Below are 20,712 nucleotides of genomic sequence, written 5' to 3' on the forward strand. Positions count from 1 at the left end.
CCATTGTGCTACTGGTAGTAACCATTGTAGTAGGATCGCTCCAAGAGCAGACAAACATTCTTCTTTACCTAACAATCTGCTCCATAATTGGAGGATTTAAATCTCCTGTATTCAGCCAGCCGCGATGGCTCACACCTGTAGTACCAGCACTTTGGGAGGTCAAGGCGAGCAGATCACTTGAGGCCGGGAGTTCAAGACAAGCCTGGGCTATATAGTGAAGCCCCGTCTCTACTAAAAATACGAAAAATTGGCCAGGCATGATGGCACACGCCTGTAATCTCAGCTACTCTGGAGGCTTGAGACATGAGAATTGCTTGAACCCAGAGGTTGCAGTGAGCCCAGATTACGCCACTGTACTCCAGCCTGGGCAGCAGAGTAAGACTCTGTCTCCAAAACAACAACAACAAAAAACTCCTGTATTAAAGACTGGCATTACAATTAAAGAACTTTTTGCTGTGCTTACACATCCCCTTGTCATGGGTTTTGCTGCCAAGTCTTGTAGTCTTTGTAGTCTGTGTATACAGAGTAATTATTTAAACAGGGGCCTCATATGTGTGCCACACTTCTCCAGTGACTCTAGTATATTTTTGATTATGTCAGTTTTAATTTATTTAGCTATTCTTTTCAAAATGGCAGTATATGCCTGTTGATTATGTTACTCTGTGTGTGTGTGGTTTTTTTTTGTTTTTTTGTTTTTTTGGTTTTTTTTTTTGAGACAGAGTTTTGCTCTTTCACCCAGGCTGGAGTGCCATCTCGGCTCACTGCAACCTCCAGCTTCCAGTTTCAAGTGATCCTCCTGCCTCAGCCTCCCAAGTAGCTGGGATTACAGGTGCCTGCCACCACACCCAGCTAATTAATTTTGTATTTTTAGTAGTGACAGGGTTTCACCATGTTGGCCAGGCTGGTCTCAAACTCCTGACCTCATGATCCACCTGCCTTGGCCTCCCAAAGTGCTGGGATTACAGGTGTGAGCCACCGCGCCCTGCCAATGTTACTGTATTTCAAAGGTACTGCATACCTGTAAAGATGGTAGTTTTGGTGTAGCAAATCCATGTCCTTTCAAAAAGCAATAAATGTGAATCTCTGATATGTAATAACTTTGTGATAATAGTAAAGAAGGTTTATTCTGTCTGAAAATAGCATTGTCTCTTAATGGTCTCTAGAGACAGTCTTTAAGGTTTTACTACTATTGACCAATAACAGTTAAACTGTGGGAGCTCACCAAAATGGCTTCATTACATGGCCAACTTCTATTTCGGTTAACGTTGTTTTAATTCTAGAGATATTTTCAGTTTTTATCTTCTACCAAGAACTTAATGCATTAATGATAAACTTAAGCAATTTGGGGTTATTCAGCAATAGTGATATAGACCAAGTAGGATGGTAAAGGTGATTAATTTTAAGTGGGAGAGGATAGTAGGGTGAGAGAATGGGATAGAAATTAGAGGAATGGCTTTACTATGGAAGAATTCTGCTAATATTTCAAAGACACATGGGACTTTTCTAGGCAGATATGGTCAGGGAAGAGTTTTTAGGGGTAAGAAGTGGGCATGGAGGCATAAAAGTGTGATATGGTCAAGAGATAAAAGGTATTCAGTACTGCTGGATGATATAAAGGGAAGAGCAGTAGCAGATAAAGATCAAGAAGTAGGTCAAAACCAGATAATATAGTCAAGCAGAAAGAAAATCAACATAAATATGGTTTTCTAATGCTACTGATTATTTTATGGCAGCCAGTGTCTAAGGTAACAGTTCCTTCTGCTTTTGTGTGTTTTTTACCTGTTGACTAGCGAAAGTTACAGCTTGAATTTCTTATTTTTCATTTTCTAGCAGAGCCTTTCCAAAATGTTTATTGATCATTATTTTCATAAAGTCTTTTTTATGATAATTAGTTAAGCAGTAATTGCCAGGCTAATAGCCAGTATTGCATTTTCTCAATGAGACTAAAAAGGTCTCTAAATGTTTGATAATATTTGTACATATGTATCATTTTTAAAAGTGCGTCTGAGATTTTCATATTTCTTATGATAGATTCATAATAGACTCTTCATTCTTGCACAACAGTCCTTTACACTTTTCCTATGAGATACTTTTATACAATTATTGAGTTTTTACACATTATTACACTTTCACACGTTATTGATGAATAAAGTGCTTTTGTCCTAGTCTTATAATACATTGGCTTCATGGCAACAACAACAAAAATACCAAAAGAAAGCATTACCACCATCTTATCTGTTTTGCCAAATTTAGTGTAGCAGTGTGGTCCACATATGCCAATCCGGACAGTTGGGTCATATCACAGTGCAAGAGAAGAAAGAACTCCATCAGGGCATAGACAAACTACAGTATTCCCTAAAAACAACCAAACTTGAAGTTTACTTCTATCTTTATCAGCTTCTCACCTGTGCTGAAAGAGGGTTTGGTTTTTTTTTTTTTTTCTGTATTAAAACCCTATGATGTTGCAGTTAGTGATGACTGTGCACTGCTTCACTCACATTATTGTTCACCACACCTACTACATAATGTACAAGTTTTATTCTACTCTTTGTTTAAATATGAAAATAACTGTAGATTTGGATGCTATTTGGGAATTTCAAAGAGCAAAGAAAAAAGGATGTAAAGCTGAAATTAGTCTTTAAACATGTTTGACATAGGAACTGAAGTGCTTTTCATTCATTCTTTTCATTGACTAAACATAGGCCTTTCGATATTAAATTTTTAATAACAATAATGGAATTTAAATTAAACTATAGGTCACAAATCTATCCATTTTCTTCTAACTGCTATTCCTCTCAAACACTAGAATACAGCCTATTTAAATCTTAACTTTTGCTTGCCAAACCACTGTTACCGTCCATCTGTTCATGCCAATTGTAAAGAAGGTTCAGTTTTTAGTGAAGCTTTGCATTTCACATAAGGTATGTGAAGTGAAATTTCACAAGGGACATGATGGATCCTGATTCTTAGTGATAAACCTTTGGGGCCATCAGGGTTGGCATATGGTCCAGTATGATATGAAGGCTTGGGTTCCCTGGCTTCACTTCTTTGGCGTGAAGCTGATAAAACCTGGCTCTTGAGTATTATTTCACTGGACACCAATCATGGGCAGCAGGAACTGCCCATTTAACTCTCTGTGGGAAGGAAGCCCAGAGAGCATTCACAATGGTACCATTGTCGAGTTGCAAACTGCTCTGAACAGCTTGACAGCACTAGGGAGGAGGGGAAGGAGTTGCTTTACTAATTGCTGTTCAGAAAAGAAGCAAAAATAGCTGTTGCAGAACTGATGTTTCTACATTTACTTAGTCTCTTGATAAAAATGTTGACTTTTATTTAGCACGTAGCTACTATCAAAAAAGAAGGCAAATGAATATAAGCAACCACCTGTAGTAATTCCTTATTAACATGCCATTATCTGTTTTTAGCCCATTAGATTATTACAGTGCAAAAGTCAGTTTTGCCTTATTTTTTTTATTAGATGAAAATAAGGAACTTTTTATCTTCATAAGAATTTAATTGAGGTGAAGTGGATAAAATCATCACAATTCACATGTCAGATAAGGTTATAAATTTGGTTTAATTTACTTTTTGCTTTTTAGGATTCCCAAATACCATCTGAATACATATAAACGATATTAGTATAGAAATGTAAACTAAATTTCTGCATAACACAAGTGCTAAAATAATCCACTAAAGATAAATTAGTGAGCATATCTTAAGGTTAAATGCCGGATTTATCATTTAAATGAGTAGCTCATAACTATTTCAGTCGTGTATGATTATCTCACTCACTGAATTCCCTCTGGTTGGATTTTTTTAAATGTGCAGGTTGTTTCCTTTTCTATGAAATATTGTATGCCCTGATATTTATATAAATACTTCTCTTGGACTTTCTGTTTTCTTCTAGTCAGCTTTATCAGCAAACAGTTGGGTAGTTCTGTTGCAAAGAAACAATGATCTACAACCTGAAAAAAAAATTAATGCTTATTTTCAGACTCCAGGGATTCTGACCCCCATAGATGATTCTTTCTTTTCAGCTGAAATGAAGTTGACTAAATTATATTGCAGCATTATAATTTATGCAGCATGTTCTTAAATAGGATAAGGAAGAGGTATTTTAAGAAACCTTTTAAATCTGTAAATTTTTTTAATGGGATGCTCTTGCTAGATTTGGGGAAATTCAAGTGCATGTTTTGTAAAATCAGTAAATCTGTAAAATTTACTAGTATTTCATATCCTGTGTTCTCTTAAGTAATTTTAGTAAATGGGCACCAGTGCAGTATTTCAAAAACAGTAATTCATTGAATGCCCATTCTTCCTTTTACTGCAGAATAGATTGTATTTAAGTCAAGATTAATGGATAGATTTTGATGTTAAAGTCCAGTTCTAAGCCTATCATTCCCTGGGGGCATATAGTGCATTAGTTTAAGCCAATGTACTGCTTATCATAGATTCTATGACACTGTCTTAAATGACAGTTTACTGTACTTTGTTTCTACTTACTATGATAATAAAATCACTTTTTTTTGTATTCCCAATAATTATAGCACTTAAATAAAATCTTAATTAAATTAGTGCACATTTAGGTAGAGATAACACTTAAGTAATTGTACACTGTAAAATTTCACTTATTTGGTTTTTTGTTTTTTGTTTTTTTTTCCTTTTTGCAGTCTTCTGACAGGGTCCAAGTAGATCTTTCCAAGAATGAGAGGACATTATAATTTCATTAAATGAGAGAATATTATAATTTCACTAAATTTGAAATCCAGATAACCTAGTTTTTGTTTTGCTTCATACAACTTTCATGAAAGTAGAATAAATATATATATATACACACACACACACGCACACACACATATTGGATAATCATATTAGTGCTTTTTGAAACCCACCAATGATTATTGGATTATTAAATCAGGAAGGATTTTCAGAGCCTTTAGGTGGGTTTAAATTTTTAAGCCTATTTATTTAAGGTTAATCTTTTTAAATGTATTTACACAAACTTTGGTGGAATTGGGCTTATCAACTTTTTACTTAATGTTTTCATTTAGTAATTGACTGATTTATGAGCAATTATATGTGGTCCAAATTTTATTCAACTCCAGCTTTCAATAATAGGGCTATCCTCACACTGCCTTAGCACCTGTTATGGATTTTGAGTCATCTGGCAGCCCATGGGACTTAGATAAAGAAGTACCAGGTGTCCTGCCTGTCTCCTAATTGAGACGCAGTGAAAACAATATAGACTTGGCAATATGGTTAAAAGGATGGATTAAAGCCCAGCTTTGTCTGCTCTGACAAATCACAGCTTTTCCTTCATGGTGTAGATAGTATCAACTACTAAAGAATTTCATGAATATAAGGCATCTTAAAAATAGACAATAATTTGTCATAACCTGTTGCAGACTTTCAGAAGAATTTTTATTAACATAGTATAAGCAATTTTAATAACAAGATTCATGCAGTTTGTTTAGGGGAATTTTATTTTTTACTACATGTGAACTAGACTGCATGTTTCTGGAAGAAATTAGAGTAGGAAAGAAATGGAGTATCTTTCCCTCTGCCAGATCTTAATTTATCAGGTCTTGCTTTATAAGGTAAGCAGTATAGTTTGCTTTCATCTTATAAATGAACAGTGTATATTAGTCCATGAGATACTAATTACCCTGTGTATTTCGGAAAATTTTCTACTTTACTACCGATAATAACAATGAGATCCTTGAGATGTACTTGCAAAATATATCTACCCATATGCTATGTCTCAAAAAAATTCTTATTTTTCATTCTTTTTTCAAGACCCTGTGTAATGATATTGCCTCAGAATGTTTAAAGATATTTCAAGGCCTTTTAAAACTGAAGTGCCAAATGTGGTTTGTTTTCAAATTTTTATTTTAGAATATGCAAGGGGTTTTACTGTGTAAATAGTCACTAATGTATAGTAAACTATAGTATAGCAAATAGTATTTTACTCTACTAATATGTAAACAAACATCTTTCAAAAATTGCCAGTCTTAGAATTTAAGCTAATATTCATTATTTTGAGATAACTAAAAGGCCTAATATACCTTTACTTTTTCACCACACAACACCCAGGTCATTGAGACTGGATGTAGAGAGCGCATTGGACTATTAATTAAAAGACCAAGATTCTAGTCCCAGCTCTATCCATCAGCAGCTTTGTTTATCCAAGCAAATCTCTGTACTCTCCATTCAGGCAAGCCTTATTGCTGCCCATAAACATTAGTAAAATAAACTAATTTTACCAAGCTTCCTGAAAATAATGTTGATGGATGTATCTTTCCTCTAGTTCAAACTGTCCTAAATATTCTCAATAAATGATGCCTTGTCTTGGGATAACCTCTTTCAAGGTGGCCTTTTAAAAAACCTAAATATTTAACATTTTTCAAGTGTTATTCTTCAAGGGTATTATTACTTCTATTCTTACGGTATACAGAGCAGTTTTGGAAATCTGCCTAAAATGATTTGAAATTACACTTCATTTAATTTTCCCTGTAAAGATTTTCTTATTCTTCCCTTTTTTCCCTTCTCTATAAATGGCCACTTAAGCAAATAGAATTAGTTTGACTAAATTTATTGTCTCATACCATTGCAGAATTTATGAAAAAATTTTAAACTTTAAAAAAATTATCACAACAATGGGGGAAATGTTTGTTTCAATGCTAAATTATGAGTTATAATTACATTGCCTAAAGAAAAAAATCTTATGAGGATTTAAAGAAGTAATTATCAATTTTCTTTTCTCTTAATGTAATACTTTACATATTTATACATTGTGCTTTATTTACCTTTTTTTTTGGTTCCAGAGAGGGCCAGCAAGATCAAGGGGCATGGTAGGAACCAAAATCTTTCTCACAAGAAAGATTCAAACTCTAAATCCATTTCTAGGAAAGTTCCAACTATATTTGCCCCAAAAAGGTTTGCCTTTACGGAGCCATATGGGGATTAGAGGAAAGGGGCTGTCAGCATAACAGACATCTCCTAATCCACTATCGAACCAACTTTATTCATTCCTTCTAGAAGATATGAACAGTCATTGAATACTACCAGGCCCTGTGTTGGGTGTTGAAGACATAAAGGTAAGAAGACAAGGTCTCTGTCCCTGTGGCATTGGTCTCACCACTAGCCTGTAACCACAAAATGGACAATTAAAATATCAATAACATAAGTAGAATGTCTGGATTACTAGTCTCTAGAGTGAAGAAGTAACATTGAAGAACCACCAAATCTGCCCCCCGAGAACTGGGGACAAAAACTATTTCTTAAGAAAGTGTATTTAGTAGACGAACAAGCCTAAGAGCTCTCTTAGGGGGGCCTGGCAGGTGGGTGATTTGCAGCAATCTTCAAGATGTATGATGTAGAAACTCACCATAGCCAATTTCAGGCTATCAACCTAAAAACTTCATGAGTATTGAATAATTTACTCTAATCTGCTCTACTTAAGTAGTACTCAGATTTCAGCTACTTTAAGTTACAACTCAAATATGACTTAAGTTGCACTCTCCAAAAAAAATTTTTAAATCAGTAGGCACCATTTCTAAGTAATTATTGGAACGCTCCCTCTTCCTATGCTTACTATTCTTGGAATCTTCTGTCTAGAGAAGGGAGGTAAAATTCCTAAGTGCTGAAACCACAAAGAAGCTATAGAAATATATGAGTGTGGGGAAGTGCTTACTAAATTAAGAATTTCAGAATGGGCCTTAAATTCCTGAGACTATGCCATTGAGCACAGATATAAACACTTTATACTTGTCTTTATTTTAAAATGAGCCAATCGTTTTTTTCTTGTTTAGGAAATAAAACATGAAACCTGAACTTGAAAGGAAAATAAGCAATTATACAGATCTTTGACATCTGCTTACAAGTTGTAATTTTTATAATTCCTTTTTGTGAAAATTACACCTTATATTCATTATTGTGTATAACGTATGTATACACACACATATATATACACACATTTCCATTTCTTTCAGACTAGTCACAAATTAGATTTGAACTGAATGTTTATACAGCCTACTGGTTGTGTCATGGAATTACAAAACTGAAAGCTTTCCCTTTTCTAACACTACGAGCAGTTCAGAATTACAGATTAGTAAAATTATTGTGGAGAATGAAAAGTGTTGCTTCTTTAAAGCCAAATCTACCTTTATCTATTCCTCTATGTGTTAATAAAGTTGAAATACTTGATACTGCATAACCTTCTGCAGTATCTTTTGTCCTTTTCCCCCATGAGAAATCAGTTTCTTTGCATCAGAATAAGTCAAAAGTCCCTCTCTCTGTACATGCCACAAACAAGAAATATTAGTAGTATTATCAAAGAGTTCTTGCACATGAATACAGGTATATTTCTTAAATTGACATCAAAAATTGTCCTCCTAGAGACAGCACCTGCTATTTACAAAGATGTGAGCCAAAGGTCAAAATAAACTATTTCAGGACAGGTGTCCAGGCACTTTGTGTTACCCTGTATTTGTATCCTTTATCTTCAACACCCTATGAAGTGAGCAGGTGATGGTATCCTTGTTTAACTTACAGATGTATCCCCATTTAACATACAGATAAATTATGGCACAGAAAATTTATGCTTATCTTTCCAGGATCAGTCTGAAATTGAACCCAGTTTCTTAATAGCTGGTCTTGAAGCTTAAAATCAAGAGTAATAACCTAAAATATGTAATGATGTTAACTTAATATTAATGAATTACAGATTAGATTTAAACTTACTTCTTTACACTATAGATTTTTTGTTCCCTTATTTTTAGAATAGTAATATTCCTTCCCCCCTTTTTTCCTTTTGTAGAAAGCGAAAGGAGGATTAGTGGATAATTATTGCTGTGATTGCAGCACCTGTGTGTTACTTTTTTATTTTTATTTTTTGATTGGCTAGTTCTGTATTAAAGAGCTAAAAGTGTCCCTCATCACATGGTTTTTATTAGCTAATTTTGGCTTGAGTTGTTTTAAATTTACAACCAAAATCTGCTTACTTCAACTTAGATTTGTACTTTAAATTTTTGTTCTGAATTTCTTTGTTTACCTTCACCTTTTTATCATCCTACCCATTTCAGTTTTTTAATTTCAATGCCAGTGGCAACGTGCACTCACCATATAAAACTATAGCTTAAGTTGTCCTGTTGTTGCCAGCTGTGGAGTTTGTGTGCCACTCAATGTATATGTACTAATGACTCTTCCCTAGAGAGAGGCCTTTTATGGAATAAGTGTCTAACCTATTATAATGAGATATAGGAATTAACTACTTTGGATGATTACAATTGCAGATTCTAACAGCACTGTTTGGAACTTTAATCATCTCAATCACAAAAAGCACCTCGTTGTGGACCCAGGACTGTGGTTTAAGTGCTTACAGTTTATTATATTTCCTTAATACATGTTTTTGGAAGTAAAAAAAAAAAAAAAAAAAGGGGGGGGAGTGGGGGAAGATGTATGTCCTGTAGATTGGGTTGGCTTGTTTTCATGTTGTTATTTATTAATTTTGCTACATCAAACTGGGAAACTTATAAAGATCATTTAGCTTTTAGAATGTGATTTACCTTAGATATAATTATTTTACCAAGCTAACAGTGTTTCCTATAGATGACCCCCCAAAAAGGTAACTTACCTAGTAAGTAATGAGCACTGTAGTTTTTTCATTTAAATTCAACCGTTAATGAGTGCTTCCCTTCACTGTGCCACCTAGACTTGAACTTTTAAAAATCATTTTAGAAAGCATTGTTTTCATTAATGAGATTTATGTGATTTATTGTAAATTTCTTAAATATATTTTTTATACACAATGAATATGTTATATCTGGATAATTTTAGTTTTGTACAGCTGTGTATTAGAGTTTTTTCCATTTTATAAGCTTCTTTTTGTATAAGGAAGTAGAATTAGTCTGCAAAATGTATTTTAGCTAGACAATCATTTTCTTGCTTTGATGAATTTACTACATTAGAAATATCCTCCCTGCTTTAGAAATATTAACATTTGCTTTCTTTCTGCCTAATTTTTATATAAACTCTAAATATAATAAGGTAAAATATTTCATTTATAGGCCCTCTGAAAGTAGAACATTTTTAAAAGCAGGTAGGTGTCTCCACCCTACTTTTCATGAAGCGTTTTACCCATTCAAGCAGACTTTTAAAAACAGCTTGTTTTGATAGCAGACTGTTCTCCTGTGGGCCTTCAGCCTTTGCTTCCTGGCAGCACCTTTGGTGCGAAAAGAGAGTGATCAATTGGAAGACTATCAGTGCCAGCATGCATAGAGTGATAAGTTAACACACCACTGGGAATTTCTAGGGCCCACCAAGATACTTCACTTCTAATGTGCTAACAAGCTCATTTTTCTACCTCTTGCCTCTTCAGTTATTTTTTTTCTCAGAAGAGCTTAGAAGTTGAGTGCATCAGGCATAATGAAAAGCTCTGTAGGAGGGAGAAGCAATAACCCCATTTTTCCCTTTTCAGCCAAATAGAAAATTAGTTTCTGGTAATACACAAAGGCCAGTATTTTTTGTACAAGGGGCACTGCTGTGAATCAAAGGACTCTATTAACTGCAGAAAATTCGGCAGCTGTGAATCTCCCCCAATGAAAAAAGTACTTTCCAACAAGTTGTGAGATATGTGGTATTATTTAGATTGTACCATCAGTTTCATCCTCTTCCATTTATAACCATATACCCCCTTTAAAAGTGTGCTATATTACTTGTTTATGTTAAGACTCAAAAATGTCTGTATTATCCTCATGTAAAATCCTTGATGCTGATCATTTTAATATGCATCTTCTCCTGTTGCTTCCCACCTCAGAAGTAAAATTCTTTTGAAGTTCATCCCCAGTATACAGAATGGAAAGTAATAGATTGCTAGGAATTGGGATTCAAGGTTATTTTCATATTTGATACATAAGATAAATTGTAATAGAAGCAGATAAATTGTAATATAAAAGCCACTTAGCAAAAGATACCACAATCAAAGTCCAAGTGCATAATGAATATAGTCTTGCCTTTAACTCTTATACTTTTTTTTTTCTCTTCTTAGTAAACTTGTAAATATAATTAACTGGCCGTGGTATCTCCCATTGAATTATTTAAAATTATCTTCCTCTCAAATTATTTTTTGGGTCTCGTAGGCTTAGTCTACAATTTCTAGAATTTTAAAACTATATAATAATTAAATAGCAATTTTTAAAAATAAGGAATTTTGAGGGGAAATATTAAAGTGGACTTTGGGGAAAAATTCAGTGGAAAAAAAAGAAGAACTGGTAGACAAATCTTTATTATCCTTATTTAAATGTCTTATGTAAAGCCTGTCAACATAGCACACTGAGTACCACAGGGAAACTTTTAAAAGTTTAAAGAAAGGTTAACTGATTTCTCAGTTCAGGAACTATATGACATGAAGTCAGCATGTGAGTTTTTCCTGATAATTGTATGTTGCTGCCTGCTGCTCTACATTTTGACAGCCATTTCCATAGTTGCTTTCGTGAACAACAGAAATATTCTCTCTCTTTCTCGCCCTCTCTGTGCTAACAGCACAATCAGGCCTGCTGAAACAGGAAGCCTGGAGTGGGTTGTTCAAAAGCAACAACACTTCAAGGTACTGGTTGCTTGTCAATAATATCAGAGAAGAAAATGTGGTGAAAGGGAACTACAGTATTTTTCCGTCAGTGTCAGTGCCCTGGAGATGCTTTGTTAGACAGTATTTAGGAGTCCTGTGGACTCTTTGCAAATATTCCTGCTTGTTTCAGTGTTATAATTGACTAGGTATTTTTTCCCAGCATACAGATTCAGCTATGTATTTATCTTAACCACATGGAGTTATTCGAGGATTACAGCAACAGTAGTCTTCCATTCAAAATGAGAACAATTGTTGAGAAAATGCAGGGGTTTTAGAAAAAGAAGAAGATATGTAGGAATTTTTCACAATAAATCTTTACAAATGAAAAACAGAATTTTGGACATAGTATCTTAAGCAACATTATAATGTTTATTGCGTGGCTTTTGAGAGTAAATCTGCAGATGTGATTAATAAGATAAGATGAGCCTAGGCTGATAGAAATTTCAGCCTAGACTCCTGATAGAAATTGAATCCTTTCTCAAGTAAACTGTTAATTTCCTTCATTTCAGCAGTTTAGTATTATTGTAATTATTATCTAATAAATGTCTCCTTGTTAAGCTGTCATTTATAGTGGGATCATGAAGAGTAAACGTACATTAAAAACTGTATTTTTGCACTTCAAAAAGCCATACTGTTAATGATACATAAGAATAATTAGTGAATAATTCTATTTATTAAGAAGTAATGGCTTAGCAATCATAGCAGTCCTTTTTGATAAGATTTTTTTTTCCAGTATAAGCTGCACTTAAGTTTATCCTTAACCAAGGGAAATCAGCTATGAGGAGAGAGCACGGTACCTGCAAACAATTGTCCAGCACCACTTAGAACCAACAACATTTGAAGATTTTGCAGCACAGGTTTTTTCTCCAGCTCCCTACCACCATTTACCATCTGATGCCGGTAAGATTAAAAGCAAGTATTAGTTACTTGTTATTGGAACTTGAAATGCAGTACCCTTTTGTTCTAAAAACTTGCTTGAAAAAAATTCTAATCATTGAAATATGAATTTTGTATCACTGTTTAATATTTGAATTTGGCCTATAAATTTGATTTATGGTTGCTTTTACCTAAATGCAGTTCCTTAAAAGGTCAACAAACTTCATAAAAGTACATGTACCACATTTTATATGAGCTAATATTCAATGACTCTTGCATCTTCTGGAATCATTTCTGAAGTATCTGCAAAAGAAATACAAGTTAAGCAAGCACTCTGAACTTTAGAAGATCAAATTTTATGGCCAAAAATATCACCCTATCATCTCTGATTTTACAGATAAAGCTAAAATAACTGGTCTAGATTTAGAAGTATTTGATATTGTAATTCATGTTATAATAATTAAAGATTGTAAGAGGGTACTGCATTTTACGATAATTTTGAAGAAATCTGTAAGAAAATAAATGACTCGTGGCCTTCCTATTCTGTAATATCTTGCACTCCTTATGATTGTTTCATTTATTTTCCCTCTTTAGATCATTAAATATCAGTTCTGTTTATCTGAAGGTAAGACAAAGTGTCAACCAAAACACCCTCTGTTCTTCTCCCATTTCCTTTTTTCAAAATTAGCAAGCTCTAAGCTTGTAACTTAAACAATGAATAAACTTAACACTGTCCAGTTCATACTAAACATTTCAGAAATTGTCACTAAATTTTTTCCAGTATTATACTGACTAACCCAGGTCTGCATGAAACACTAACATGGTTTGGGGATAAAAATAACTAATAATAGAATCCCTTGGTTGAAATTAGTTACACCTTGTTATATTGACCTTTTTTTTTTCTGTTTCTCAGCATGAGAAGTAGTACTATTGAACTGAAGTAGTGTGTCTTTGTATTTTGTGATGTGTTGCATTGTTATGGGATATCCTAACTCATCAAATGATAACTCTCTGTGTGCCTTGCACTTCACTAGGCACCTGAAATACAAAGATGACTGTTGTAATGGTATTCAAGGAAAGCAGGAAAAGAGAACATAATATGCTTGAAGTTTATCATAATAAACCTTCAAATTCTCTTTATATTAAATAAGTTTTCTTTTATATTAAATAAATTCAAAAGGCACAACACTTCTTTTCTAGCCTAATTTATTTGGAAAAAAGTTACTGTAATTCTCAATTGAGATTTAGTTAGTGAAATTAAAGCTTCCATTCCTGTCATCATTAAATTGCCATTAGAAAAATAATTTTACAAAAAAATTTAGATCCCTTTCAGATAGTATAAAAGACCTATAGCAAAGAGAAAATCGTATTAGACCAGGTTGAATCCTTTGAAAGAGATAAAAAGTCTAAGATTCACTTTAATGGATTGACACTATTCAAAATTACTCAGTTTGGCATTAAAAAAGATGGTAAAAGAGAAATATTAAAAATTAATGAACAGCAAAATAACTAAGTATATCTGGCAGTTTTATTGTTTAATAATGGAGAATGTCTGATAAAATGTCAGACTATATTAAAAGAGATATAAACAACACTTGTGTATCATATAGTCAAGCTATAAATTTCACAAGTGAAAAATATTGATAATAGAACCACACTTGGGCTAACTTTCCCCCTTAAATTGATAAAGACTGTTCAGTTCTCATGTGTCGTCGTTTACCAGCTGTACTGTTTCGTATTTGTCATCTTAATGTTCTCCCCATATTTTGCATGTTATCCTGCACATTTGGCCAGGTATTATGGAAGTGAGTAGTGTTCTCACTTCTGAGACATTAAAGGATGCTACAGCAGCCAAGTCAAGGTTCTGTTGGCTTCATTTTTAATGTGTCTTACAAAATTATTGTGTAAGTTGTTTAAAATAACACTTATGATTGTCTAAATAGTAGTAAAAATGTGAATTTGAACATGAACCTAATATTATGCTACAAATTTTTTTCAGTTAATTTTTAAGAGTTGTCACTGCATTTAAGAACCATTCTCTAATTTTAATATGCACTCTAATTTTCAAAAGGGTGTTTTTGCTTGTAAATAACTTGTGCCAGTATTACTGAATACATTTCTATATAAGTTTTTGCAGACTTTTAATAGTTATGACAGAAATTTTTATCAGAGTGGTTCTCAGTTCAACACAAAATAAAAATGAAATATTTATTCTTACAGTAGCAAAAACATAGAATCTGAAAAATAATCTTTTTCCAGTTATCTCAAATCTAAATTTTTCTGTCATAAATCCCATACATAGAGAGCTCCCTTTAAAGTTATATGTCAAAGTGGACAGAGAAGACATAAAATGAGCTGCATAATAGCAGTTTGGACCTGACTGCTGGTTTGCAAAAATGACATAATAGTGTAAAGTTTTTAATCTTTTTTCTAGCATAAGTATAAAATGTGTTCACCACATTGAGGAAATGGATTCATAATTGCAATTGAAAATCAACTTTAGATATCCTGTGCACACCCTGTGTATATAAAATAGTAGTAATCAATACTAATGTAGTCATTTGAAATTAAGTTTTAAAGAAATGCCAGAATGGTGATTATATTCTGTCTAACCAACCCTGTAACATAATTATATTCAGTGGAATAGTATAGAAAAATAATATTTTTCTAAGATTTCTTAATTTGGTTCAAGATTATCTAAAACCCACTTTCTGGTTAGCGGTAACGTGCATATCAACTGTGGTGACATTTAAATCCGAGAAAACATTTTTCCGTGTTACTTTCAGTATTATTAAAATAGATATGAAAGATTTTGGTGCATCATAGTTGATCCATAAATTTCATAACTGTATTTTCTCAAAATGTACTGTCTGTGGCAGTAGACTGATACTTAAGGGAAATTATTTTTATCCCTAAGGTCATTGAGGGAAATATCGTGATGTCACACTTTGTTGATCTTTCATAACTACGTTAAAATATTATTAGATTTTTCTTGTCTTTTATTTTTAAAAAATTACAGGAAAAAATCCCTTTATCTTTGTCAGGCATGTGTGTGGAAAATATCAAAAGTTTTTAGTGACTTCTTAAAGTTTTTTCATATTTACAAACACCTCTCCTTTAATTATAAACTTTAAAATGAAATTACTGCTCTACTTGGCCAGATTACACTGTTTGTTCAATATGTACTTGTGTCTCCCAATGTTACATTGTCTTTTCAACGTCATCTTTTTTTATTTTGTAATAAGAGAAATTCTAGAATGTCAATAAGAAACAGGATCCTGTTTTGCTGGAAGTGTATAGTAAATATTAATTGGTTTAACTTTCTCAATTTCAACATTAAAAATATACTCATAATTTTTTGGAGTATTATGTCTTTACGTTACAGATTTTAGCTGTTTAACAACTAAAGGGTTGATAGGTGTTTCTCTGTCTTCATATATACATAGATATACATTCACAAACATATATCTATACATACATAACACTTTTTATAATTACTTTTGGAGAATATAGGCGTTCCTAAAGGAATATTATAAAATTAATAAAATTCAAATATAATTTTTATGACACCAAATTCAGAGATAATCCACAGCGACTATGAAAACCTAAGAGTAGTATGTAGTCTGCCTTCTAACCTCAGTTGTGCTGTTAATTTGCAAAATCTGTCTTCCCATATGTAGATAGGATGGGATTTATGATGGTCAGATCTATTTCTTTGAATCTTTGAGTGGGATGGATCATCAAAATTTAGCCATTGCTTTAGATAACCTCTTTTAGCTCAATGTCCTTCTTTAAAAGTTATTTAAACTACTCAGGCTTTGAAATGTTCTGAAATAAAATATTTTAGCTCCTTAGAAGATAGTTATTTTATAAGTATCTTAAATATTAGTAAGTGCCAACAGAAGAATTAGTTTCCTGCAATATATAACATAAGCTATAAATTTGTTTATTTAATAATTTGGTTTTTGTTTTCGTTTTTGTTTTTTTGAGACAGAGGCTGGAGTGCAGTGGCACAGTCTTGGCTCACTGCAACCTCCGCTTCCCGGGTTCAAGCAATTCTCCTGCCTCAGCATCCCAAGTAGCTGGGATTACAGGCACACGCCACCACTCCTGGCTGATTTTTTTATTTTTGGTAAAGACGAGATTTCACCATGTTGGCCAGGCTGGTCTCAAACTCCTGACCTCAGGTGATCCACCCACCTCAGCCTCCCAAATTGCTGGGATTACAGGTGTGAGCCACCATGCCTGGCTAGTTAATGTTTTTAAAAACAGATTCCTACTCATTAATTTATCATTAGATTAGCCTGAAATTATAGGCAGCCAGATATGTTCTGTTTGATACTTTGAACTTGGAAATTTGGCTTATATGTTGTTGACCAAGAGGCAAGTAATAATCTTAAATAGGACCCACTAACCTTTTGTGATGACTGCTGGTTCAGTTTCCACATAGAACATTCATTCAGATGTGAAATTTTTGTAATGAAAATAATTAACATAATAATTGTGCTATTACTGAGTGCCAGACACTGTGCTCGGTACTGTACATACATTCTCTCATTTAATCTTCATTGCAGTTCTATGAAATTTAAAAGAAAAAAATGCTTACCCAGAGTCACCTGGTACTTTGTCAAGCTAGTATTTCAACTTAGACTGATGTGACTTCAGAGGGCATGATCTCAACTATTACAGTTACCCATTTAGTCTAAATATTTTCATCCCCTTCCTGCTGTTGATTGAGAGAAAGAGAGATATTGCCCAATAACCTGTCGTATTTACAAATTATAAATTGTTAAAAGATTTTTATTTTAAGGGTTTTATTTTCCCACCCATTGAAAAATCTTTTTTTTTTCCATGTATCTTCAAGGTTGCCAGGGGGGAAGTATGAGCTTTGGAATCAAACTAATCTGGATTTAATTCCTAGTTCTGCCAGTTGTTATCCATATAAATGCAAATTAATCAACTCTTCCAATTTTTTCATTTCCAAAATTTTCATTTACAAATTTTGTCATTTGTAAAATATGACAAGCTTGACGTGATTTATTCTAAATCTAAAATACTAGTAGTTCTTGAATGTTATCTTAAAATGAAACCACATGTTTCCCTTTATTTCTCTACTATTTTAAATTGTTATTTCCCGGCCAGGCATGGTGGCTCACGCTTGTAATCCCAACATTTTGGGAGGCTGAGGCAGGCAGATCACTTGAGGCCAAGAGTTCAAGACCAGCCTGGCCAACATGGCAAAACCCTTCTCTACTAAAAACATAAAAATTAACTGGGCATGGTGGCACACGCCTGTAATCCCAGCTACTCAGGAGGCTAAGGCAGGAGAATCACTTGAACCCAGGAGGCAGAGACTACAGTGAGCTGAAATCACGCCACTGCACTCCAGCCCGGGTAACAGAGTGAAACTCCCTCTCAAAATAAATAAATAAAAATAAAAAAGAAATTGTGTTATTTCCTTTACGATATTCAGTGCCATCCATGCGAGTCTTAATAACTTATCAACTCCTTTAAAAATATTAAAAGCAAGGTTATTTGGGTAGCCTTTAACCTTTACTATAAGGTTGTATTTTATAGAACTATCAACATAAGAGAGAATAAATTTCCCTCAAACTAAATTTAATGGTGTGTTGTGCTTTTCACATTTGAACAATAATATTTTGTATAGGTGGTGATTTTCTTCAAAAATATTCCTCATTTCTATCCCTTTCTTTCTAATCCTCATCTGTTCTGATTCAAAATGTATCAGCTTTTATTTTTCTGTTTAATAGCCTTATTATGTAGCTATACTTACTGTGCACCTACTATGTGCCAGTATCTTTGCATATGTAATCTTAATCCCTGTGACGACTTGACAAAATAGCAAGTATTATCTCCATTTTACGAATACAAAAATGTCTCAAGTCAGTTTGCCCAAGATCAAACAGATGGTAAAGTGACAGAGTCAGCGTTTAATCTAGGACTGTCTAACCTATGCCCATGTTCTTTCTAATACATCACATTGTCGCTGGAGTTCAGTATTAATTGAAATTGCTTTTAAAGATACAATATTTTATAGGGCTATATTTGCCCAATAATTAGCAGCTTTAAAGCAGTCGTACCTGTCATCAAACAGTACAAACGAAACCACAATTAAAAACGATCTTTCAAGCTCCCTCTTATAATCCCTATAGATCCCAAAAGTCATATTTATTATGTTAATTGTAATAATAGTTTATTGTAATCAATGTGCAATATATTAATCAATTTATCTCATCAGATTACACAGTCTGTGTGAGCACTGTAAGAATGTTAGTAACAGATACAGTATGCACAAACATAGGAGCTCATGTGTACTCTTAAAACCGTATCCTTGAGGATATATTAATAATAGAAATAAGTCAGAATTCTTTATGACTCAGGTAGTATAAATCAACAGGTAGACTATGATGTGAAATGAAATGTAGGTTGTTACTACATTTTTTACATCTAAAATTGAAGTCTTTCCATCGTAAATTATTTATGGAGTTTGGGAATGTTGAATATATACCACAAATATAATTTGCTAAATTGTTAGGAAGTACTGATAACTATACACCACACACACTAAAATCCTAATTTGATTCAATTGAGTGAAGGAAGATTTCACTTTGAAGGCAGTGAGGAAGACATGGAAGAATTGTTTTTGAGGAAAACATTCTTTGAGTTTGTCATAATGTAGAGCAGTGCTCTCTCTGATAAAACCTTCTATGGTGATGGAAATGTTCTATATCTGCACTGTCTAATGTGGAAGCTGCTAACTCCATGTGGCTTTTGAACACTTGAAATGTGGCTAGTGTACTGAGGAACTGAATTTTTATTTAATTCATTATAATTCAATAAATTTAAACTTAATGTGGCTGTGGCTACCATATTGGACAATGCAGCTCTAGAGATTTTATGTCTGAGTGATTAGGATAACATGCCACCAGTACAGTGAACACTTTAAGAGGTAGATATTTACAGAATCTCTCATAGACCTTTTTTCTTCTTTTCTTTTTTCCTATTTGAACTTGTTTTGTTAGTTGGTAAGTATAACATTTGAATTTACAAAGCATTGTCATTGTGAACCATCATCCTAACTCATTGCATGCCCAATTATATTTCATAATAAACACCTTTATTCCTCTCTCTCTGCTCCTCAGTTAACACCTATAAAATTCTGCACTTGTGTCTCTCATATCTGTTATCTATCTTCTCTTTTGCTCTCTCACTTCTGCTTGCTACTCCATTTCTTCATTCACAACAAAGAAAGAAATGCAGTGATAGTTCTCTTCCTCCCAAAACCTCCGCTAGAAAACATTGGCCATCTCAAGGTAAACAGCAGTGGGAGGGCCTCTCATGATGGCCGGGAATGATATGCATTACCAGAAAAGCATGAGCTACTACTGCTCTTCACTTTCCTTCTGCCATCCATCTGCCGTGCTTCCCTAAAGGGGGCCATGGATTCATATTCTCCCATAAATTTTCCAGTATGGGTCTGCTATGAACCAATTCAGATCTTCAGGAAGAGTAAAGGTGAACAGAAATATGTTTCCTTCTCCTTGTATTTTGAAGGCCAGTCTTATTTCAATTAGAAAATAATGCTGGAAAAGTTACTTTGAGAAGAAGGGCAATTGACCTAGATTATGAGTGACAGAATATTTTTCCTTGGAAACATATTTTTTCTTAAGTATAACTCTAACATTTGGTCTTAAGAACATTTTGAAGGCCGGGTGTGGTGGCTCATGCTTGTAATCCCAGCACTTTGGGAGGCCCAGGCAGGCAGATCACGAGGTCAGGAGATTGAGACCATCCTGGCCAACATGGTGAAACCCCATCTCTACTAAAATACAAAAAAATTAGCCGGGCATGGTGGTCCACACCTATAGTCCCAGCTACTCAGGAGGCTGAGGCAGGGGAATCACTTGACCCTGGGAGGCAGAGATTGCAGTGAGCCAAGATTGCACCACTGCACTGCAGTCTGGCAACAGAGTGAGATTCCCGTCTTTTTTTTTTTTTTTTTTTTTTTTTTTTTTTTTTTTTTTTTTTTTGAGACGGAGTCTCATGCTGTTGCCCAGGCTGGAGTGCAGTGGCGCGATCTCGGCTCACTGCAAGCTCCGCCTCCTGGGTTCACGCCATTCTCCTGCCTCAGCCTCCTGAGTAGCTGGGACTACAGGCGCCCGCCACCGCGCCCGGCTAATTTTTTGTAT

At 33.9% G+C, this 20,712-nt stretch overlaps 1 protein-coding gene across 8 annotated transcripts in view; it reads left to right on the forward strand.

Moving 5' to 3' along the window:
* LOC105477982 (Ral GTPase activating protein catalytic subunit alpha 1) overlaps positions 1-20,712 on the forward strand; it is a 275,561-nt gene that overhangs the window by 252,021 nt on the left and 2,828 nt on the right. For 4 of the 8 annotated variants that reach the window (XM_011734912.3, XM_024791574.2, XM_024791575.2 and 1 more), the window contains 2 exons: positions 12,402-12,526; positions 13,097-13,127. In XM_011734912.3, the coding sequence (XP_011733214.1) occupies positions 12,402-12,526; positions 13,097-13,104 (133 nt within the window). In that variant the 3' untranslated portion in view covers positions 13,105-13,127. The remainder of the gene's footprint in view (positions 1-12,401; positions 12,527-13,096; positions 13,128-20,712) is intronic. The other 4 variants (XM_011734908.3, XM_071100326.1, XM_071100327.1 and 1 more) reach the window with 1 other exon arrangement.

This window comes from Macaca nemestrina, chromosome 7 (assembly GCF_043159975.1).
Source record: "Macaca nemestrina isolate mMacNem1 chromosome 7, mMacNem.hap1, whole genome shotgun sequence".
Lineage (NCBI taxonomy): Eukaryota > Metazoa > Chordata > Mammalia > Primates > Cercopithecidae > Macaca > Macaca nemestrina.